The following is a 25,279-nucleotide window of genomic DNA, read 5'->3' as shown; positions in this document are numbered from 1 at the left end:
GACTTTGCTTTGTAAACAATGGAAAATCTGTTATCAACTCAATACATCAACATAATCAGTTGCACAGCTGTACAGAATAATTGAGTAATTGTTATAAGACAGGTATCTCAATGGTACCATTGCTAATTGTCTTCAAGACTGGCTTACACGGAGAACCACTTATTTTTCCACATTGCTTGCTATTGTGTTTCTTCCTCTGCATTATCCAAGGAAGGCGATTAACTAAATGAGACTTGGCTAAAGAACCTTACAAGCACGTGGCAGACTATGTATTTTTGATGCACTTCTATCTGCTAAATTACAAGAGAAGATGGTATCTTGCTGGCAAATAATGCCTTAACATAGCTTCTTTAGAAGCAGTTTTTTTCAGGTGTGAGAGTCCAAAAGTTGAGATCTGTTTTCCTTTTCTGGTTGAAAGCAAGGTTTACAGGTCAAGTGCACACTATTTTCTTACCTCCCTGATTCTTCACATCTCTCTCTCTCTATGTACAAGATTGTCTTCCTCCAGGGACCAATTAAAAGACAAGGTTAACATCAATCAAAAACTCATTGGCTAGTCCCTTCACCACTCACCACAGTGGCTACTGAAAACATACCTATCATCCTCTAAGTTTCATGAATAAACATACTGTAGGCTTAGGGGCAGCACCTCTTGAAGCATAAGGGATGTTTTATGCTTAAAGTAGTTGCCTGAAGAGATAATACCACACTGGACTCCAGTCAAGGCCCATCCCAACCATTTCTGCTTGTTCTTCAGCACTGTAAATTATTCCATGAAGTTCAAACGGAATATCCATCTGAACACACCCAGAAGCTGATTATAGATAATAAAACACCAGTGTAGAATACTGCCAGTCAAAAAAAAAAAAAAAAAGAGACCTATTCCTTGAATAGTGTGACAATAGCTGGACTCTCCAAGGGGACATCCAGCCAGGCTCACATCCTCCTCATCAACGACCACAGCAAGTTCTTACAGCTAGCTTATGAAAGCGTGTGTGTGTTATGCTTTTACTGCTGACACTGCTTCTGGAAATCAACCCTTTCATAACTTGCAACACATTTAACATGCATCAGCAGACCAACTTGTCAAAGGGGATGGCACATAGTAATGTATTTATTTCTGTTCTCTGCTTCTATGAAGCCAGCAACATGCTCCACAAGTCAAATACTGCTCTGCTGCTCCATGTGCAATCAAAGCAAAGGCAAAGGGACAGTCAATTAAGAACAGCTGATACAAAGTGCAAAGCAGTAAATGATAAGTACACAGGTAACATCAATTGTACATCATATAGCAACAAATTATGATTTAGGAGAACTTAAAAGAATGTGAGACTCATTGGCCACAGCTAGGCTCCCAGAAAGCAAGACACAGAGCCGAAAAAAGTTTAAAACCTGTCACCCATGCTAATTTACAAATGGGATCTATTAAGTGCACCAAAAAGAAGCAACACATTTAGGAATATAGAGGCTTGTTTGTTTTTGTGAATGTCAAAAATAATCACTAGACAAACAGCAAACACAGCTTCCAAAGTCCAGAGTTCCTCAGGTATAGTTAAAACTAGTCCAGGGATGGGGATGGAGGATGTGTCCACTGTACAGATGTGTAAAATGTTTTTACGTTCCAACACACACAGCATTCCCATGACTTTCTATTTTTCATCATTCAGAGCATGGTAAGAACACAATGTAGGAGCTCCTATACAACTACAGAACTTCAAGACACAGTACCTTTTCCTCTTCTATTTTCTGTTTTCTTTTTTCCTCTACTGCTGCCCTCCGTTGTTCCTCTTTCTGTTTTTGTTCTTTTAGCTTTCTCTGCCTTTCTTCTAACTGTTTTTCATACTGAAGTTTTGCTTTTCTCTCCTTTTCAAGGATTTGTGTCTCTTTGGCAGCTGTAAATTTTAAAGAGAAAATTAAAATCAAACTTAACTATTCATTGGTATTACAACACGGATTACAGGCAAAAGACTACCAAGCAAAATTATCACCCCTTCAAACTACAACACATAGCAAGATTAGCTAGCAGTGCTGGATGACACTTCACATGATGACTGAGATGTCTAATTCTGTCCCCAGGATGGCAATGAATTCGAACCTTTTCTGCCATTACACTTCACTGTCTAGACAGGAATGCCAGGATATGTATATACACATTTTCCTTGCCATCATAATAGTCTTTATAAGTAAGTAGTAAGTTGAGTATCAAAGGGTGGAATTTTCTATGTTGCAATTCTCAGTTTTTTAGAATTAAACATATATGGAAAAGATGTAAAGCATTGGGCAACAACACAGGAAAACGCTGTAGATACTGCATCTAAGTTCAAATAGTTATGTCACTGTTCTCCACAGCCTCCACCTAGATACAGCTGTGCAGAGTTTAACAAGCTTCACCTCCTCTGACAAAAATCTAGTGCCTGAATACACAGTAGAGGTAGTTTCTGTGGCTAGACAGATGAAATGAGCTTAGAGACTAGATAATTATATTAACAACACATTGGCATTATCTACGTACAAAGCCCCAAAAATACTTCTGAATTTACGTACATCCCAGTCCTGTTCTCTCTTCATGTTAGGAAGAGACGATCATTCCTGTTTTGTGTGTCTTTGATCACACATTAAGCAACACAGACATGCAGGCCAGAGTAAGACACTGCTCCTCACCAGCTGGGAGACTGAGAACAAGGACTGCAGGGCATACCGTGACCCTTTCATCTCTTGCTTCACATATATAAACTCAGATTCACATCACAAACAGCATAAAGCTGGGCAAGAGTTTTATACTCTTCTCTAAGTCTCAGATTCTTAGCTAAAATAAAGCATATACTGCTGACACTTAAATCCAGGAGCCTTTTCAGCATGCTAGGAAACAAGAAGAGCAGTATTCGAGGCAATCAAGCCATTCAACTAGCTAAGTCCTTTTTGGTTTTCTCTGAATCAGTGTTTCTCAAACCTCAGTCTTCAGGGCTACAGGAAGAACCTCTAAGATAAAGGTTATCATTTCAGAAATGTTTTTGCTGAGGTTTCCAACAAGAAGTTGACTCTATTTGCCTGGTGGTCCCTCAGAACTGGAAGGACAGAAGCAATATACAGTTTCAAGAAGCCAAAAATCTCTGTAATATTTTCCTCTCAACTCTAATTTTTCTCCAGGCTCACAGGTGGTCACTGAAGCAAGACCAAGGGCAGACCTGGTTGGTGGTTTCCAGCAAGCTGAAAAAAGTGACTAAACAAGGAGTACGAGCATAAGTTATTCTTTTATCACAAAGATTTTCAGAAATTATATTTCAAATGGAACAAGAAAATACCATGTTGCTTTTCCCGCTCTTCTCTACGTTCCCTGGCTAGTCTTTGCCTTTCTTCTGTTCTTAGAGTAGAACCATCTATCACTGTCAAAAGAAAAATTGAAGACATGTAATTGTCAGATATTTTGAACATTTAAATCTAAATAAAGTAGTTGTAAAGTCTTTCCTACTGACAGGATTATGGAACATCCTGAGAGATGCATACCACCAAAGCACTGCACATTTTATATAGAGATTAGAGATCTCAACTGGAAAACTAAGAAGAGGCAGAATACCCTTCCCCTTCCCCTTTCCACTCCCTCACTACAACCGATCCTTTTTTAAATGGGTGCAGCTGAAAGTATGCACAAGATTAAAAAGTCCACTGTGTACAGTCAAAAGAAAGCCTGAGAAACATCAGACGTTGTAGAACGTACACTTATTCCAAATTCAACTCTGATCCTTATTCCTGCACATATTAATTCCCGTGATCAAGAAATACAGGAATCTAGGAAAACTCCATCTGGGAACAGATAGTTTATGCATCTTGACAAATTCAAAGTGCTGCAGGATACCTACTTTTCAGGCTAAGCAGAACCAAGACTGCCTGAGTCTTTGTAGGTATAAAAACTTGAATTTCAGACAGAAGTGAACTGGCAAGCAAACCAGAACATGAAGAATGCATTTATCTTCATTGTTATGTCCTGCTGAAATGATAGGCAACTTCAGCAGCTGAACTGAGAGCACTGAGAACAAAAAGCCTGTCATCAGAACTAGACCTTCAATGAATCTGTGAACCATCTAAACAAGCACTTCATGCTCTAATCACTACTAAGGAAAGAGAATCAAACTTCTTTTTAAAAACCTCCCTGTAAACCCAACACTTCATTAAGAACAATGACCAACAATCATACCTGGTTTAGTTGCTGTCTTTATGTTTATTGAGGTCTGGACTGCAATAGGGCTAACACCACTTTGGCTTCTTCTTTCTTCTGCTATGGCTTGGGCTGCAGCAACTGTGAGAAAGAATCATTCCATATTAAGAGAATTTCTACAACCCTAACTCATGAAATAAACACATAAAATAAAAGCATCAAGTTCTATTTGAGGCTGCAGATTCTTTAATTTAATAACTAACTCGGGCCTGTTCATTTTTTAAGAAGAAACAATTTTTCAGATGAGATTTCAGAGGTGACACAGGTTTTATTTGTAAAAGCAACAGAGACAAAAGCTTATGTTTTACAATGCATAGAAAAGGAATACATGGTTTCAGAAAAATCGAACATTTAATAGTGAACTATTATAAGAGAAACAATATTTAGTAAAGTTATAAGTCTGACTTAAACACTTAATAAAAACTTTTTGCTACGCACTTGTATTTGCAGGCTTAAACAAACATAATAGACTGTTAGCAGTGATCGAATAATATTTTGATGAGACCCAAGCAGGAAAAAGTTTCTGAGCATCTTTCATTATTTCATGACATGAAAAAGAAAGTGGGTTAGCTGTATAAAGTAAACCATTAGGAATGCTTACATTGTACTTCTGAAATTGGATCTTCAAAAATAAATTTTAATTATAAATTAGATTCCAAAATAGTAATTTGAGCAATTGTGGAGAGACCAATTCACCTTCTCTGAGTCCTCCCAAGGTGAACACAGAGAACTGCAGGACTATGGCTCCCAGTTAATCATAAAGAAATTGAATGCTGGCTATATTAATTTCACTAAATGACAAAAGCCCTTAAGAAGAGCCCTTAAGAAGTCAGGGAGACTATTTACTGTATCATTTTTCACAAATCTGCTTTATTTTGGTATCCCTTTTCGCTTTAATTAGTGATGTTTAGGGTCTGAAGGCAAAACGTTGCACAGAGAGCAGGCAGGGCAGCCTGTGGGACAGACAGCTCTACCCCACTTCCCTGCCCAGCTTTGAATGGGACAGCATCTTTACACCAGGGACGCATTTTCATCAGCATCAAGTCACCTTGGCTCACAGATACAGGGAGATCAATTGAGGTCTTTCAGAAATGCTTAACTTTGGAAAAAGCAAGAGGAAGCACTGGGCAGCACCAGACACTTCAGATTTGCCATCAATTACACATAAAAAAGTAGAAGTTAACGCCTGTTTTAAACAGAAAGGGTAATCCACTTCGTAATTATGATTTAAACCATAACACGGAGGATGAATAGCAATTTTGGTGTTATATTAAAAAAAAAAAAAAAGCTTTGTCAATGATCTCAGGCTTTCCTTTAATAGAGGAGTGCAAACTGCAAAAGAGGAAAAGAGGAAGGAAGAGCCTCTCTCCTCTTCATGTATTGCCATGACAACTAGCTCTGTCATGGTAATAATCCTCCCTAAGGCTGTGCCCAAGAACAATCACCTCAAAGTGTTTAATCCCATGTGATGTCAGTGATAAATGCTGATTACAATACTTATTCAGCAACTCTAAATTGTCACCCGCAGCTGTTGCCATGTCTTGAATTAATTTTTCATTGCAGCCCCAAACAAAAGTCTTCCTCAATTCTACCCAATGCTTCTTGGAGGCTCTTTTCAAACAAATAAGAGACCTGATATAATGCGACATGGTAAGATTACCAATTTGCAAAGAGAAGAGCTAGAACAAGGCACACTGTAATTTCACCACATAGACAAAAAGACAGTCAAAAAGCTGATTTTGTGAGTACTGCAGGTCACATAGACATGAATCTGACTCAGGTCACCAGACAAGTTGTATCTGCTGCACACAACAAGATGTGAAAACACTCTGAGGAAGAACAGCCTACTGCAGGTTTTTCTGAGCAGAGGAACACACAGCCAGAACATTTATACCCCTGTAGGCCACAAAGACTGAAAAAATACGAGCATCTTCAAATACAATTTTAAATTACGAAAAATACAGAAACCCAGTTGCAGTTTTTCTTCAGTCTCCATTGAAAGAGGTACACAGGTGGGCTGAGAAAATTCACCCCAGCCCAGCTGGAAACTGAGCACAACAGAATAAATTCACCCGACTTGACACAGGTTCTAGTCAAAACCAGCACTGGAATTTTGCCTGTACTCCCAGAAACTTGAACACCCAAATTTCTGTAACACAGTTACAGAGAGAAGCAAGCTGTAATGTAAAAAGGTATCTAATTAATCTTACTTTACCTGTAGAAGTATTTTACTATTAGAAATCTTGATGAACAAACTGGTTATTATGGATTTATGGGATTATGTATTTATTCATTAAAAAAAGCACACCAAACTTAAATAATGTTTATGATTAGAAGGCACCATTTAAAAATGTGCCCCATCTACAAGGCAATTAGTTCATTTTAAAAATATAACTAAGGTTGCAAAAAATATTTGAGATTCTATAGAAGAACATAAAAGTGGGTTACAAAAACAGTACAACATGCAAAGGGCACAGAGAAGGAAAAGGTCCAGAAATACTTAGCCAAAGGATTTTGCATGGCAGTTAAAACATTTCTGATCACTGATTCAACGATCTGTAATTTTAATAGAAACAATATGCTTACAAATTTGGAAGTGCAAGATTCAGAGGCACTAGGAGTGCACCTTCATGTCACACCAAAACAATCCATTTAACTAACAAAATGAGAATTAAAAACAAACTACAGATTTAAGCACAAGATTATTAAAAGGGAAACAGCTATCCCATTACATGCATCCTCAAAATGTGTGAGCTCAGCTTCACCAAATCTCACATCAGAAGAAAGGTTTAATGGCCTTTGTCAATTTTATGGTCAATTTACGATAAAATCTGTAATTTTCAACATCAACATTCTACTGTATGGGGAGATTAACTGCACACTGTTGTACTGTACAAATTTAAAAAAACACAGATCTTATTTTTCTTTAATATGGTAAAAAGACTTTTTAATTAGATTTAAATATTCTTTAGCATAAGATGCCTGTGATTTTTTAGAACACTTTTTCATACTGAATGCAGCAATCTGCTATGAAGCAAAGCTTCACTGAAATGAATTTCCCACAAAACCTACCTATTTTTGTAAAATAAGCCTAGTATTTCTGTAATTAATCAGGAAACCCCAGAACAGGAAACCAGTTAACAACCACTTCACTACAGCCTGTACTGTGTGCTGTAGTACTGGGGGATGCCTTCACGGACACATTCAGCAAACTTCCTGGAGAAGAAAAATTCCCTAAGAGGCAAACTAAATCTCCTTTCTAGTCTGAGCTTCCCTCCCACAGCAGTCACTAAAGGCTTTCACAACAATTATTTGTTATCAGCATGATATGTGTGCTTATTTTACAGTAGACTAAATACTTCAGCTAAAATTTATAAAGGCACAAGACATCCATGCGGCCAGTACCAATAGCTGCATTTGTGCATAATAAAATAGGGATATTTGGGATGGAAAATGGTGAGGTAACTTGGGCAGCAGTTTTCCTTCTGCCCTGCCACTACCATCTAACATTATACATCTAGTCCAGCACACCTCGGACAAGATAACCCAACCCAACCCTAACAGAGCACCAGGAGCTGCCACGAGCTGGACAAGGCAGACTCGTCCTGGTTCACCTCCAGCCCGCAGCCCAGCTAACAGCACAGGTCCAGTGGCACCTCCCTCGCACCGAGCATGACGACACTTCCCGTTCTGATTAGGTTTCCAATATGCCCTGAAGAGCCCGCTGCTATAAATAAAGCTTTATTTCTATTTCTATCCTTGCGCCGAGTTAATGCTCTTGGCCACTGCCAAGACTGTCAGAGGACCCACACAGTTGCTGTTCTTAGCAAGCCTCATTAGGACCTGAACCGGCTCCGTCCCTTTACCTAGCAAGGTTGAGGGCTCCCATCGCATCGTCTTTCACGGTGTCTTTCACCCGACCAGACGCTGCCCTGCTCTCTTTTCCTCTCCTGTGCCAAACCAGAAGGGAGAGCAGAATATGCTGACTTTCACAGCAATCCTTCTGGTTCTTATGATTTACTGACTCATCATGTAAACCAAGCAACCAAACAAAAAAAAACCCAGGGTAAGCCTTTCAAACTAAAGTTAGAGGATCTCTTCAATGTTAAGCATCATTGTCAATCTACACATTTTCACAAATGTTTATTGAACTTTATTGAAATGAATTTGAAATTCCCACTAAACATCTCTGATTTTATAGCAGACTGTGTCAAATTTGCAAAATGTCATTTTTGTACTGCATTAGCTCTTTTCTCAACCAGTAACTCTTTGCCTAGCTGCTAGTAATCCGTTTCTGTAACACTCCTCAGATCCTATTTCTTTTAACCTTTTTTCCAAAGCAGGAAGAAGTTAGGATTCAAGGCTGAGATTTCCACGTATTTTCCTTTAAGCTGATTTCCACCTATTAATTACCACAGGTTAAGATAAACAGATGCAAGACCATGCATTAGTCAGTTTGAAAAACTGGATACTGTCTTTACAGCATTACTCCTGGGCAGCAGGACGCACCGCACCCTCTCACGAACTGGTGGACAACCAGGCTTTTAATGATGAACGGAACAGCCCCCTCCCTACACACTCTTTTCCCTGTTTTCCCCTTTTTCTCTGTTTTCCCTGGTGCTCCTCACATCCCACCTTCAGGCTGCGGGGGCCGACGGGCTCCACCAGCGGCACGCGTGCCGCCCAGCAGGCACCTTCTGACGGACCAGCTGGGAAGCAGATGGTTCTCCTGTTTTGTCTGGGCACTCACCAGATGGGAAGCATGCAGATCTTCCGAAAACAGTGCACGCCGTCTCTCAGCTTCAGCAGGCCAGAAGAGCTTCCTGTTGTCCTACCCCTTTTCTAGTTTCTATTTGCAGCCTTTCATTTTAGACGTATTCCCTACGTGGGATATCTATTTTATTACCTTTATGTGCTTTCTCCCCCCCAGCATTTGTCCTGTGGTGTTAAAGTCTATTTCTGCACCTAATTCTCTACTACAATCTGTTTTTCTTCCCAATGCTCAAGGCATCTTAGGATGATTTGTTCAGCTCATCAAAAGTACTGCTCCCACTGGAAAACTGCTTGACACAAGCATTTATAGTATACAAATTAGCAGCTCTACAAACAAATACTTGAGATATATTTGCAAGAAAGTAAGTTTGCAATTATCCTTAAAATATCCATACTTAGATTAAGAACTGGAAACATCCAAAAAAAAATCCACATAATTAAAAAAAAATCTACTTCTTACTAGGAAATCTACAAAGATATGGCTGAAGCAATCTCAAAAAGATGTTACGTGCTTTTTCAGCCTAGGGCATGCTCAGCAAGGCACCAGGAAGATTGTTAGTTAATTTGTGGGTTGATCTCTGTACACATTTCCCTAAGGGAAGCACACAATCTAAACCAAACTTGAACGTAGTAAGAGCACAGGCCAAATTATCAAAATTTGTTCTTAAATGAATTGGCAGCCATCTGCAAAAACTTTCTCTAGCCAGAGAAGCTATCCCATTGTCCAAAAGCAGAATCAGCTGAGTACAATGCTTGGTCCAAAAGCTAGCGATACCTATTGTGAACCAGCCTCCTATGGGGAGTCTCCCTAATTCCTCCTCTCTCTCATATTCTGTTACTTTAACCTTGCTCACACCACTCAGACCAGAGTTATGCTTCTCTCTGCTTAATGGGGAAAGCAACTTCCAGCACAAGGCTTAAAGAGGACGAAGAGATGTCACCAGCTCTTTGAGAAGCCATCATAGAGTTGGTAGGAGCGCTGCCTATACCATGTACACAGAGGACTTCTATAGGGTTGAATAGCTACATTCACCCCCCTTTTCTGGAAAAGAGACCAGGCATCACAGCTTGGGGTTCTTTACGAGTAAGGTATGTTATTACTCACCACTTGAAAGTAATGAAACTGAGTCATGGCAGGTACTCTATTCTCAATTACTCAGTGGCTTTCTGCATCCCTCATTTTCTCCTTTGCCACTCTCTTTTCCCCACAGTTCTTCCTCGCCTTCCCAAAGTAAAGTGAAAAGGCTTTGCATTTAGCATGATTTCACCTTTTTTTTTTTTTTTTTTTCTTTTTAATTTTAAATAGGAAGGTACTCTTTCACCAATCTCTTCTGATATGATTTGTACAAAAAGGCACGCCAAAGAGGATGCTTCCCCAGCTCACGTATTCCCAACTCTCTGCAAAGGTTTAACACAACTCAGATCACTTCTGTGCTCTATGTGGTATTAGTTATTAATCTCTTTATTGCATTGTGCTTACCAAGCTCATTTGCACAATGACCTCTCTTTAGAGCTGACACTTCCTACATAAGGCATACACTAGCAAAAGGCCATGCATTGCTGCTGTTTCCTTGCTGTCTAGAAGCAGAGTCCTACTTAGACACAGGTACAGGGAGGCCACAGATTTGGAAAGTTTGGAATGCTCATTATGTTTCTCAGTGAAAGAGCAAGGCACTAAAATGCCTCAATAAAATTCTCCAACAGAACACACTGTAGGTGCGTTTTAGATGTAAAGAGAATATTTCTGCACAAAGTTTCTGTGGGTTGGCAGCCACAAACTCCGTCTGCCAACTGCAAGACAAACAAAAAATGCTTTCATCCACTCTGAGTGATTTCTTTTAAAGAGCTATTAAATAATGACTTTAAAGCTGCTGAAATAAACTATGACTGAAAATCTCTTGTGGACATCCACAAGTGTAGCAGAAATCAATATTTACCTATTACTGCGTTGTGTAAATTTCAATATCCTAATATCCTGATACTCTATCCTAAAACAAAAGTAATTTATATAATAAATATACCCTTACATCATTTTATGTGGGTTCACTATGAAATTTAAGTGTTACATGACATAGGTTATATGCTTATATATAGGTGTATGCAAACATGCCAGAATGAGACAGGTTTAACAGCCACAGAAGGAACAAAAAGGTAAAATGGTGACATTTTATACATGGTGCAGAAGATTATCTATACTCACTCTTTGGTACAGATAATTTTATTTCTTTACTAGCACTTTGCATATAAATTCAAAAATAAATGAAATAAAAATAAATTTAAAATGTTATATTTTTAATATAATTCAAATAAAATTCAAATATTAAATAAATTCAAAAATTATTTTTAATGTGTTTTGTCCCTCATGCTGACTAGCTTAACAGCTGTCAGAGCAGTCCCGCTGCGAACCCACACAGAGCAGTTGAGTTCCTCCTGTACTTCTCCAGCCCAGGAGCCAGCAAAAGGAAGACAGACGTCAGCCAAACCTGGTGTATTCTCCCAGCTATGGAGGTTGCCTTAAATTGACTCCTCTTCGTACACCTGCACAGCCACTGTGAAAAGTAACTTCAGGACAAACTTCTGTCCTCTTTTCCTCTCTCACATCTATTTTATGATTTCTTTCTTTTATATTGCACTACCCTTAACACTGGAAATTAGCTAACTTCTCTTATCCCCTACTTCCCCCTTTCCTGAGTAGCTTGGTTTCTTTTGCTTGCTCAAAGCATTTTCTTGTAAATGCTTTTGTCCTCTTATTTGCTGGCTGCCAATTGTTTAATTCACGCAGCCAAAACAATGCCAGAACACAGCCTAGCACGACAAGTCACAACTAACTTGAGACAAATCCTGTGAAAACAATTTTGAGCTTTCTTTAGATGAAAGGATAATAGCTCCTTTACATGAAAGCAGTGAAAACTACTGCTTTTGCCTTTTACACTTGATGAATTTCTTATAGCTGCTTAAGAACCCATTCCAACACTCTCTCTGCTTCAGAAGAAGGGAGACTACGCTGGCATTTACCTCCAAGAGACCAACCTCCAGACCCATACAGCACTCACATACAGCATGCACCAGCTCAGTGCTATCAGATGCTGACAGGTCAACAGCAAGAACACGGCGGCACAAAATGCAAAAGGAACTAAACTGTAAATTTTCTTAAAACCGCGTGCTTAACCTAAGCAATTAAAAAATAAAAGTACTGAGGCATTTCACTACAAGGAAGGTAAGCTAAAAATGACCAATGGGTGAAAAAAAACACAACACAAAACCCACAAGCAGGGTAAAAGGGCATGAGAGAACAATCAAGATACTATGGGTTTGCTTAATTCATTACCTAGTGACAGAAAACCTTTCAGAGAAAGCTGAATGTAAGGTGACACTTGCTGGTCTGGCCTTGAGACTGCTGTCCTAGGCTTTGAATGTCCAGAACTCAACTTACGTATCATTGATCAGCGCTGTTCCACCAAACTGTTTCTTTACACAATTATCTTGAGAAAACTAAAACGAGGGTAAACATTCAATTTCATAGAACACATTTATTCATTCATGTTCTTTTAGTATAAAGATCTCTATAGAATTTCTATACTCTTGTAGCCAACCCCCCTCTGATTTGGGAGGATTTTAACACTAAAAAACATTAAAACTCTTGCTCAGAGAAGGCTATTCAAAAGCCACAGCAGTATCTTTTCTCCCTTCCAGGATTCGGGTCGGTGCATTTAAACAGCAGAGGGTGTCAGTGAATTAAGAGCCAGCTAAATACTCATAAAACAGTACTTTAGAAGTTCCCTGTGAATTATGAAGACAGAAAACAGAGGAAAGGAAGAGGTATTCTGAACACTATCAATGGTAACGATTTTTGTCAAAGGCAACTATAACTGTGGGCTCCTTCACCTGCAAGGCAGAAGTTTAAAACCGACCAGAAAATGAAAATATTTTAAAAGAAATCAAAGGTCAAGCATCTAGAGCAGCGTTCCTTATGAACAAATGCTTGTGTCCATTTATGAACATGGCTGTGAACAGCCATGTTCTGTGGATTGCGGAGGCATTAGGCATGGCAGCTACTGATTCTCCTTCAAATGAAAACACATCGAGCAACATGTGGTCTTCTTCCACGAATCCTACACCGCTAGCAAGTTAATCACTTACATCTAAAACAGTTTTAATTATTGGACAGGCATGTGCAAACGTATCAAAAGCATATCATCAATTAAGAACTACCTGGTTGTAAGCTGCATAATTAGAAGCTAAATGGTTCCAATTCATTTGTGGTTGACAGGAATTTGTTGTCCCTAGTTTGTTTTTAAAGCGTCCCAAGTCATCTGGTAAGTCTAGTATCTTTGATTATTTAATCATATTTACATAAAGATAGCAGAATTCAGTACTTCTATAATTATGACTATCCCAGAATATTTCTTCCATTTTCCTCATTTTTCTGCTTGACTGTCTTATTGCTTTTAACAACTGAGAATCAATAACAACATATCAGTAATTTAAATATTCCTATCCATTTTCTTATTTTAAAAGACAAACGTATAAAGAAAAAGCAGCCCTTGATTCCAATCATGTTTTAAGGATGTATACAGTTGAGGACAGTAAAAATGACAGAATCTCTGGGCTTCCACCATTACAGCTGTGATCCTTGCAAGTCATTATTTGTTCAATACTTTCATCTCAATTGAAGCATGGAATCCAAATGTATCTTTTGTAATGTTAATGCATGAAAAAACAAGTGGGAAATCAGGAAATGGAACATTGTGAATAAGAAATTTCCCAAAATATGTTGTATAGGCATATAGTTTTGAGACTTTTTTTTTCTTTATGTATAAGCGTAATAAGATGAAGCACAGGAGAACGTTAAAGGCCTTCTCCAAAGCCATGAGGAGTTTGAGAACACAAGAAGCTGAACTCAGATCTACCAAATGCCACTTTAATGCCCCAGTCACCAGGCCGCCTTTGCTCCACAGATGGAAAACACGTGAGCCATCTGTACAAACACTACCAAGTAAGACAACTGAATACTGAAGATGCTTTTTACTGTACCACCCTCCATGCTATCAGGAACTTGACAAAGGCAGATTCTTCATCTTACAGTTTCCCAGAAAAATTATGAAGACCACCTCTAGTCAAAACCACTCTGTAAAACTGAAAGGCTTTTGAAGAGCCAAATGTGAATGTTAGTTCTTCCTCTCTTCCAGCCAGAAGCTCTGGTGCAGAGATCAAATCATCAGTTGTCTGATGAGGCTACTGGGTCCCAAAGTGTTTTCTCTACACACCACTTCTCTAGTACCTCCATAGCTGTTGCTATGAACTTGTGCACTAAAGTCACATTTTATTAGATGTCTATTACCTGGAGACCAGACAAAAATGCACATGTTCCTCAATACTTGCTTGAGCAACTAATTTTCCTTATTAGTTATCTATTTAGACTTCTTTTAATGTAAATTCTGTATATAGGTGTTTGGTAAAGGAGCTGCATTCCAGGAAAAATGGACAAAGGTAGACAGTAGACAATCACTTAAGCAGAGCAGAACAAACAATTGGATTGACTGAAGCTGTTGCTTTAGTAGACAACTGACCAAACTGGGCTTGGCCATGTAGGCAATGGGAATTGTGCCTGCAGCTAGATTTGTCGAAAAGGCCAAAGAAAAAAGGCTCTTTAGTTTTGTCCCATGTCATGCAACAGGTTTCCCAAAAAGACTGTGTAGGCCTTGGAAGGGAAAATTTACATATAGCATTTTAATATACGAAGTGCATGTTTTGAAGCACCTTTACTACAGTGACTCAAAATACAAGTGGAAATCCTAGCAACCGTGTATCCAAGCTCTGGCAAAAGTAAAGACACATCCCCTGTCACTGATGCTACAAAAGACAAGACAAGATCTTTGTATTTCAGTAAAAACAAAGGTTAAACAATAGAGTAAATGCGGACTACAACAGCTTAAAACTGTATTTTAAAAATTCTGCTTACCCATACCACTCAAAACCCCTCACTTACTGGGTAACCTAGGAAGTAATTCACTATCCCCCGCTTCTTCAGTGTTTATGAGCCTCAGCAGTGCTTACGGTATTAGAATCTGAGCAAAATATCTTCTTTGTCCCTGACGGGTGACAACAGCCAGCGTGGATCACAAGAACAGAGAAACAATCTGCCATTTACATGCTGCTGTTTCATAGTGTATAATCACAATTCATATATAATGAAAGTTGCCTGTTCATGCATCACTGATTGCAACGTTCAATAGCTTCTAGTTGTAGAAGCAAATTCTGCTTTTTGTCACCTTCTTAAAGGAAATAAGACTGGACAGGTGTGAAGGGCAGAAAAATATTGCAAAGGAGTTGTAGAATTGATACAGCAAGCATGATTTGGCGCGCAGATTTTTAATTACAACTGATACTCAAAGAAAAAGAAACACCTTTTCCTTATCTCAATACCAGCTTGAATTGCAAGAAAAAGATTCTCTTTAACCTTACCACATAGATAAGGAAGTTAGTGGCACCCTGGGATTCTACATTTTCAAGGACTAAAGTAACTAATCAGCACCAATCAGCTGAAAATCAAACCAGTATCAAAAGGCTGGTAGCAGAAAGCAGAGGCAGGGAACAAGGACCTGGCAGTGTCTTGTACTAAAGACCTACAAAAGGAACCTACACAAAAGATAACTTCACAAAAGGTGTATATGTATATATACATAGATATGCATGTATATATACACATACATATATATACACACATATACCAGAAGGAGACGTGGTTTCTCAGCAAGATGCTGCCCACTTATATTTAGTGGCCTTAAACATGAGATTCCCAACCAGAAGTTCAAAGGCAAAGGACTGAATGTACTTGCAGCACTGTATTTGTTTGCAGAGATGTTTGATCTGCAGATTAAGACAGCAAAGTACGTAATTGTCCACAGCCCAGCAGAGTCTGGCTGTTAGAATTCTGGCTAGCAGGTATTTTGGAATTGAGAAGGTCCCCGCTCAGCCATCTGACCTTACAGAAGCAAAATGTTATGTCCTTCTCCCCACATCTCCAAACCTGACAAACAGCAGCGTGGGACAGAACAAGGTTCCTCATGCTGTCTTTTTTTTTTTTTTTTTTAAACAGATCTTCCCCAAACAGCTGCTCTATCACTTAGCTACTGCTCACAACTCTGCCAAACAGCAGCAAATACAGTGGCAATTATCTCACAAATTCCACTGTTAAACACTGGATTGTGAGGATGATTTCTAAACATTATTTGCTTTCTCCAGATAGTGAAGGAGAAGTTAGGAACAGAACTGTACACTCACAGACAGCATTGCTTCAGTTCAGATTAGCAATGAGCTCATCTTCCAACACATAAGTGGTAGAAATCCATTCTATATAAACTGAAGTTTAGATTCTGGTTCAGTGACTTTTGTTGCCTCAGGAAAAAAACCTCAAGGTCTATCCTTTCTAGGATCTAGTGAGGGGTTTTTGTTTTTTCAACACAACGTGCACATTAGAACATGTGTGTAGTTAAAGAGAGAAGAAGCTGACTGGTTCACGGAACATTTCACCTCTTTTTTTTGGGGACTAAATCTAGGCCATGACAGCTGTCAGCAAACATGGGTGCCCTCTGCCAGAGAAAAACGTGGGATCTACAGTATAAGAGCATCCAATGCGCAAAAGGAAATTCTGCAGTTCTAGCAGCGAGGATAAGGATCAAATAGACATGGCCTGTGCAGGTGAGAGGTGCTATCTTTTGGCAGGCTGTTATCTTTCTCAAACATTAGATCATCTTAATTTCAAAAGAGAGAAAAAAATATTTCTGATACAGAACACAATGAAGAAGAAAGACTGCCAGAAATGAATTGAGCATTCAGGACCTTTTGCCAGCGCTCTTCTTTATGTAATTACACAGATGCACTGAAAACAATTAAGTGGTAGGCTGCCGCAGTAGTTTTTTTGTACATAGTCCAGGTTAGTTTAGATCAAATTAAATCAAAATCCATGATTCTGTGTCCTTACTTTTTTTAAGAAAATATTTATCTTTTACAATGGCTCACCCACAGAGCTGATGTGTGCAGCTGTGCCATGAAATTACGCTTGGGACATACATCATGCGTGCACAACACACATTGCAGAGTACGAATTACCAGGGGTCTTCTGCACAAATAGGCACATAAATGCACTGGAGGACAAACGTAAAGCAGAGTTTCCTTGGGTCTCAAGACACCAGTTAAAAAAAAAAAAAGTTATTATCAAATCTTTGATTCGGAAGCAATGCCACATCCTGTCCCTTTCCCTCTGCAGTCACAGGGCGCCTCGCCGGGACACAACCAAAGCCCTGCGGGGGCTGCAGGCCTGACCGCCCCCGGGAGCGCAGCCCGGACACAAAGCCCCGGCGGCCCCAGGCTCCGCTCCCCGGCCCCGAAAGGGACTTGGAGGGGGGGGGAACCCGGTGGCGGCGGCTGCCCGTGCCCTCACCCTCCCCACACCCATCCGCAGCCGCCCTTCCCCTCCCGGCCGCTCTCACCCATCTGCTCCCGCAGCCCCTTCAAGGAGGAGGAGGAGGAGGAGGAAGAGCAGGAGGGGGGGGGCGCCGCCGCCGCTCCACCACCACCACCACCGCCGCCCTCCGCCATCTTCAGCGCCGGGACTCGCGGCTCCGCCGGCCGGGCAGGAGGGGGCCGCCACAGCGCAATGCGCAGGCTCCGCGCCGCCCGGCAGCGCCGCCGCGGGGCTGGGCTGGGCTGGGACGGGACGGGCAGGGCTGCTCCGAGCCGCCACGCCGCCCGGCGCCGGCCCCTCGCACCTCCGGCCGCTCGGGCAGGGCGGTGCTTGCCTGCCGGGGGCGTAGCGAGCCGAAATGGACGGCGAGGCCCGGCGAGAAATGGCCGCCCCCAGTGCTTCCCTCAGGGCCAGTCCCGGTGCTTCACCCCACCCCAGCCCGCTGCCTGTCCGCCGCCGGCACTGCGGCTCGGTCCGGGGGGACCCCTCTGCCCCTGTAGCAACTGCAAAAGTTATCCTGCTGTTAGTGATCATAAATTGCCCGCAAATAGCACTCGAAATAAACTCGGCCGGCTGTCCAGATGTCCAGGATAATGACTCATTCCAAACACTCTAACTGTATAGCCTGGTGGAGGGGCTCAGGGGAAGCAGAAGCAGGTGAATTTTCAGGCGGTGCACCCAGTTTTAGTCTCAGCTTGGGTGGCTGAGAAGTTGAGATAGTAAAGTGGAGTGACCTTGCTGTGACAAATGCCGAATGGGCTTGGAGCTGTAGAAGATTTACACAGCTGGATGAGCTAGCAGGGGCTGTAGCTGCCAATGCTGTCAGACACTGCTGTATGCTGTGGCTGATTCCCTAAACATGGTTGTCCCCAGATGTAAAGGTGAAGCACGTCCTGGGATTTATCAGTCCCATGGAAATTCAGATTCATTGAATACAAACGAAGCAAGCAGCCACAAATGTATGAGCTGGGTTATACCCCATTTGTAACTCAGCGCACAATGGCTTGCGATTGTGCTGGGGGTTGAGTCCTGTATTTCAAGCACCACTGTTTCTCTACACATTTCCAAAAGAAGAATGGGGTTAAGGGAGAGGTGGTCAAGGCTTTCACAAAAATAAGTAAATAAATACATACATACATACATGAAATTCCCAGACATTATTGTTCTATGACAATTTGAATTTGTCTCTTGTTACTTTGCTGCCTTGGTTATCAATGAATTCTGGAGCGGTTCCTTCTTGAATTGCCTCTAGGTTTGTGCTCTTGGAAGAGCAAGGATAAAACAACATCAGTGGCTCTATTAAAGGTTAGTTTCTTTGGACCTTATGCTGAAAGCTCCCTTTGAAATCACAAATGGAAAGTTTACCTGCCAGAGGGCCACAGCATTATCCCATAAATGGGAAGAATGTGGAAAAAGTAGCTGTAAGATCATGCATGTGGTATTTCAAGAGAGTAAAAAGGAACCTTACAAAAATTTAGAGCAGGGCTCCATTTTAACTTGCTTTTTCAGACTACAGACTTGCCCTGTTCTTTGTTTCTTGTTTGTTATATTGGCTTCCCCCACTTCAGCATGTGTGTACAGAGAATCCTTTGTCTGTTGTTTCCTCTCAATGTTATAGAATACCAATGATGATTATTATTTAAAACAAAAGGGCAGCTAAAGGAGATAAAACCAAAACATTCTGTGCCTAATTTCCCAAATTTGTGTTTGTAATATGTGTAATAATAATACCTTGCATTTATACAGCATTTGCCACTTAGCAATCTAAATGAGCTTTATATACACAGTGAAATTAAATTGCACCATTACCCTGCGAGACATGTAGATATGTTATCCTCATTTTACAGGTGGGAAAACTGAGTCACTGAAATCAAAGTCTCTACTTATGTCATGTACAAAGCAGTACAGCAAATAAAACAGCTGAGGTGTCTTGATTCCTTGTTCTGTATCCTCATCTTTTCCCCTATTTCTTTCAATAGCTATTGCAAAATATCACCAGTATGGCTTATATTCATTCTCTACAGCATAAACTACAATCGTCATGGTATAAAAAATGGTCAGACTACCTAAAAAAATGTAATTTTTATGTTTTTGCAAGTTCTATAAGTGACATTTTCTGAGGCTGTACTTTTCATATCTGCATAGGGTGCTCGTGAATGTTTGGGGTGCTTTTGAAGTTTGATTAGGCTGCATGTATGTCCCTTAAGTTACAGAATTTGTTTAACACACTGTGCAATAAAAGGGGTAAATGTCTATTTTTTTATTTATTTTTTTTTTCCCTCTGAGAAAAATAGGATAACTGTCATGGGAGAAATCTCTCTGCTTGAAGATAACATTTACAAATGGAATGGCCAGCTAAAATGAGTTTTCCAGTGAGATATTATTTTATGTTCTTTCCATTTCAATAGACATGAATACAAGTGGCCTCAGTCCTTGGAATTTAATGTCTGATACTCTGCACATGCAAAGCTTCAGAGTATAAATTATAGTAAGGCCAATAAACCGAGTGTTTTGCACTTGGTATGTTTGTGGTGGGACAGTGGAGGCAATTTAAAAGGGCAAGCATATCAAATTCATGAATGATAAAAGAGCTCTTGAGTTAGAAGTAGGGCATTGTCCCTTCTTGATCTCCCTACATATACATACTGCTTGATGCGCGTTATCTTTCATCTTTAAACACACAATAACTGATCTGAGAAAATCTGCCCCAATGTGGAAAATGCATTATATCTTTTTCTTCAGTGAGCAGCTTAGAAATGTTTGAGCTAATGTTTCAGCAATCATAACTGTAACTTCCATCTTAATTTCCTGTTTAACCCTGTTTCTCAGATTTTCAGTTCAATCGTGCAATTACTGCTTATACATTTTTAGAAGAACTTCATTAAAATTTTGACCTAGCATGGCTTCAGCAGCATTGGCAATCATCTTTCGATTTTGCTGCATTTGCAGATTTGATTGCAGTAGCTGATTTATTCTAATCCTTTAAAGACCGTCCTTTTTTTTTTCTTTTTTCTTTTTCTTTTTTTTTTTTTCCCCATTGTCCCCGTGGAAACGTGAATAATTTAATTTTACCATCATTTCTTTTGTCCTTTTAGTTTTCACACGATAGTTTCAGACAATTCTTTCCAAAATATTTTAGGTCAAATAATTGATTGGTTCATATTGGCATTATGAGATGAATGTCAGTAGAGCTATGGCACTGTATGCAATTTGTGGTTCTAGGGGTTTTATGCTCTCTATTTCAGTTTAAACAATACCAAAATTAATCAAAATAATAGCAGTTGAAATTAACTAAATAGAAGCTTGTGCATACAATGACCCAGATGCTAAAAATGCTAGCTCAGAAAATACTTAGGCCGTTGTTAGATCTGGGGAAGGTATTAGAAGAGGCACCCACCCGTTTCTTATTTCTTACCCTTTTTCCCCAGTTATCTAGTGTTACACACCGTTAGATGTGGTGCTTGACTGGACTTCAGTTTGAGATCTGTTATAACAGGTTTTACATTCTAGTTCAAAACAGCCCCCAAATTTTCTGTAGGCATGCAGATCCTAACTGCTTTGATCACTGAAGTATCTAACAGTAAAATGTCCATGTGTGTTCAGCTTCATTTATGTAAGAATCTCAATGAATACGGGCTAAAACTAGAAACAAGGGACACTAGATCTATCTATATATCTGTGCACAGGATTAAAAAAAAATAAATAATCAGGAGAAAGTACTCCAAAGTGTTCTAAATCCAGAATCATAAAGCATATATTGTGGCAGATTATAGTGGGTTTCCTGTGGTGAATGTAACTGCTGTCATTGATAGGAAGAAAATTGGTGGCATGAAAACTGCTGTACCTATTGAACATTCTTTCCAAATGGACTTTAACTGCACATTCTTGTTTATTACTCTCCTGCTGGGACAAGTACCTGTAACAGTCTGTGTTACTAATACATCTGCACTCTAAGGACCCCATTTTTCAGTCTTAGCTCAAGTTCACTTCTGTTTAGCTGTATGAATAATCCTTTGTATGTAAAGTTAGCAGACAACATTGCTTAATATAAGAGATACAGAATCAAGCCCTTTGTTCATGGTCTAGTATGTTTGTTACCTGAATAATAGAATGGCATAAATAGAAAGGCATTCCTATTGCATTTGTAAGTAATGCTGATATAGAAGGGAGAAGCTTAGAATTAAAGATGATCTTGAAAAATTTTCATAAACCATGGAAAATGAAGAGAAATAGGGACCAGTGCAAGATGAAACATTTGGACGGAAATATATAGCTGCAGAAAGACAAGAAGGGAGAGCTTGCTAAGTAGCAAATTCAACAGAAAAAAATCTGGGGTGTCACAAGCTGAGTGTGAGTCAAGAGTGTCACAGTATTGTGAAAAGGGAAGCACCCTTCCTGAAAGCATGACCAGAAGGGTAGGCTCTTAGACATACAGCAGCTCTCCCACTCAGCTCATCAATGGTAAGACACCAACCAGCAGGACAACTGTTAGGGCAGCTTATTTGCAAATATAAACCAATTGGAGAAGATCTAGGGGAGGTGAAAAAGAATAATGAGTTGAGATGAAAAAAGTTAAAGAATTATGATTTGTTTTAAGCCTAAAGAAGAGACAAATGAAAGGTGATAATCTGTTGTCTGTGACTGCAGTGGAAAGCATAAAAGACAACAGACTTGATTTTAATTAAGGAAGATTAATGGTTAATTTTAAGGAAAACATTATCAGGTAGAAATAGGGAACCATGGATTGCTGTGGGAAGTGGTAAATCTCTGACAATGGAGATCTGTAGGTGGATGAGCATCAACCCAGAAGGGGAGGTCTGATCATAGGGTAGGGGAAGGGACTCTATGACCTCTTGAGGTCTCTTCTAGCTCTGTGGTTCTACAATTCCTGCTTGTGGGTTTTGGGTCTATTGGCCAGAACAAGGGTTATTCCATGCAATGGTTGCAAAACTGCCTTCTAAATTTAGATAGAATGTACTAAGCTGTGAAAAAAGAAAAATGAGTTCAAGAGAAGGCAGTGTGATACTGTGGCTGCCTTGGGTAGCTGGCAGAAATGGTTTGATGTGCGTAATACCAATTCTGTATGTAAATCCCTTGCTATATAATAGTTTTGTAAACACAGGAGTCCAATATATATGAAAAGGAATAAAGTGAGAATGAACAAGTGCTAGGTGTATGATAGGTGCACTAGAACATAATAAATATGGAAAGAGGTCCGTTCCTTTCCTGTCTGTCATCCTGTGCATGCCAGGTCTCATTTAACAGAATAACATCTAGGTGTTGCCTTAGCATATGTATTGCCCATGACATCCAAATTTTAGTTATAACTGGGGTCAAAATAGGAATTTAAAATCCTGTTCTTAGCATCTATTTTCTTTTCAGTGTTCATACAACTACTTATTTGTTCTACGGCTTTCCTTCAAGCAGAGCCCTCCGAGGTTAACAGTCACTGTATTTGTGTTTTATATGCATGTGTTTGGTAGGCTGAGTATGCTGAAGATAGCAAGCAAATACTGGTAAATAACAAAAGTTAATCTCTTGGGTGAGATTTGCTAAAGTGACTGCCTAAACAACACATGTGAACACTGCATCTGTTATCTGAACTGAGATGCCTTGTGTTCAAGTGCTCACAGCATGTGTAAACATCTAGTGCTGTCTTCACTAGCTATTTGTATTGTCACAGTGCCTGGGAGCCTGCAGCAATAGTGGCTGAACCACAGTAAGCTGCTCCCAGCCCCAACGAGCCAAAATCTAGGCCAGAATTTTTTGCAGGATTCGAAGAGTAGCCGACTGGTTCTGAAAATAGTTTTCTTATATATCCTTCTTGTCTTGTCCTGCTCTCATTTGAGGGCATACATTCTTCAAATAAAAGACTAAGGTGAATCAGCAGAATCAGTTTTCTTAGGTACAAAGCTATCACACTGAGTCATTGTACAAATGCCGCACTGTTTTTTTTGCCTTACAGCTTAATCTGGTAATTATTACTGAATTATTGCTAAATTATCCAAAATTTTGATGTGATTATTGTCAATGGCACTATGTAATACAAGTCCAACAAGCCAAACACTGATAACACTAATCCTTATCACTTCTAATACCAAACAACTTAATCTTATCATCATGTACTGGTGAGATAATATATTCCAGCAGTGTCTTTTTATGAATATTGTATTGTTCAAAGTGGTGTTGTGATAAAACACCATTGTGGAGAGTTACAGTATTATGCTGACAGTGCTGTGCATCTGACTGAGAGGATGTTTTTTGAAAACTTTTATATGACCCCTCAAATCTATGTAACGATCTGAAAATCCTTCTGTTTGTTCTCCCTGTAGAACTGAGTACTCATGGGAATTTTGAGACTAAAGAATAATTTTTCAGTTATTTGAGAATTTAACATATTTTTCAGTAACTCAAGACTGCTTAGATGTTTTTCTCTCTATCAGCTTAAAGGTGGGTTCTTTTGAAAAATCAGTTTTCAAGTAAGTCTCCTTAGATGAAAAAGAACAGTTGTTCACGCTACCTTACATTATGTGCAGAGCTTCTTGGCAGAGCAGAGGAGAGCTGAATTATTGTCTTTCTTAAGCTGATTTAAGCTGTTTACTTGAAGTTTGAATACTTTACCTGCAGTAGCAGTGATATTTGTCAGGAACAGCTCCTATTTTCTAAGCTCTTTGTAGACATTTTGCTTCATATTGCTGCTTGCTCTTCTCAGATTTATGGCCGGGCCTAGATTTAATGGTCTCTTTGCATCATCTTTGTTCCCTGCGCAGTTTTAGTATAGGCAATGTGCAGCGTTTTGCCCAGCTGTTCCCATGCTGAAGGAGAGTGAAGTTGAGCCAAGGAGAACATGTCAGTGACGGCTACACTACCCTGCTCACAGAGGTGGAGAGGAGGCAGTAAACGCTTTTCAGCAGCAACAACAAAAACCCACCAAAACTCTAAAGATGAATAATGATTTTGCAAATTCATTTAATAGCTGGAACTACTGTAATCCAAATTACAACTTTTTGCAGTATCTGGGGATGTACCTAATTGAAAAGCCCTCCTTTGTCCCACTGCCATCTAGCTGCAGTTCCAAGCAGGTTGTAAGGGGACCCTTCCACCACACACTGGAATGGGCACTAACAATTTGTACTTTAGGGTGAAAACATCCTGTTTGTTTTCCTCTCTGTCAGAAGCCAAATATGCTTTTGGTGTGAGAAGGATACTGCTAGGGCTACGCAATAATGACAGTCTGTGTGCCTGGCACAGATGGATATTGGCTACATTTGCAGTGTCAAGAAGCTGTGTTTCCATTTCTCGTTTGGGAGTTGTAGTCTGGTAATTCTGCTGTTGAATCTGCCTCTCCCTATGCAATTAATTCAAATTTATCGAGTTCAATGAGGGGTAAAAGTTCTATTCAACTATATCAAGAAAGATTTTAGTTCTTGGTTTACTTTAATAAGTTTTCAAAGACCAATTTCATTCTGAAATAACACTTGAGCAAACAGAGTAGTTCCTTTTTGTAAGAAAAATATTTAGAAAAGAGGCTTCAGCAGTGTAGCTGTTACTGTAATCTATGGTGTTCTTTCCTGTTTTGGCATGGAGATTGCTGCTTTGGCAATTCCCACTGGCTTCTTATGTGATTTCGAAAGACTGCCATAGTCTCGCAGGCTGCTTTTCCATAGACCCTACCTTGTCTGCCCATGAAATGGGCCCTCTACCCCTGCCCAGCTGAACAGGCTGAAGTGGGATTCTGCAGATGAACTCAGCAGGGACAGAGGGAGGCCTCTTCCACAGTTTTAGGCTGTAACACTGTGGAGTTCCTGTATTCCAGCAAAAAAAAA

The 25,279-nt window shown here is 39.8% G+C and overlaps 1 protein-coding gene across 10 annotated transcripts in view; it reads right to left on the bottom strand.

Annotated features, from left to right (window-relative positions):
- MAP7D3 (MAP7 domain containing 3) overlaps positions 1–17,710 on the bottom strand; it is a 47,328-nt gene extending 29,618 nt beyond the window's left edge. For 9 of the 10 annotated variants that reach the window (XM_084534277.1, XM_084534279.1, XM_084534274.1 and 6 more), the window contains exons 1-4: positions 17,479–17,710; positions 4,193–4,294; positions 3,303–3,383; positions 1,729–1,892 (exon numbers count right to left, since the gene is read on the bottom strand). In XM_084534277.1, the coding sequence (XP_084390403.1) occupies positions 1,729–1,892; positions 3,303–3,383; positions 4,193–4,294; positions 17,479–17,587 (456 nt within the window). In that variant the 5' untranslated portion in view covers positions 17,588–17,710. The remainder of the gene's footprint in view (positions 1–1,728; positions 1,893–3,302; positions 3,384–4,192; positions 4,295–17,478) is intronic. The other variant, XM_084534276.1, reaches the window with a different exon arrangement.
- Positions 17,711–25,279: the final 7,569 nt, after the last annotated feature.

Source organism: Aythya ferina, assembly GCF_964211825.1.
Source record: "Aythya ferina genome assembly, chromosome: 13".
NCBI lineage: Eukaryota > Metazoa > Chordata > Aves > Anseriformes > Anatidae > Aythya > Aythya ferina.
The sequence above is the reverse complement of the archived record's forward strand: the minus strand, read 5'-3'. Positions and strand labels throughout refer to the sequence as shown.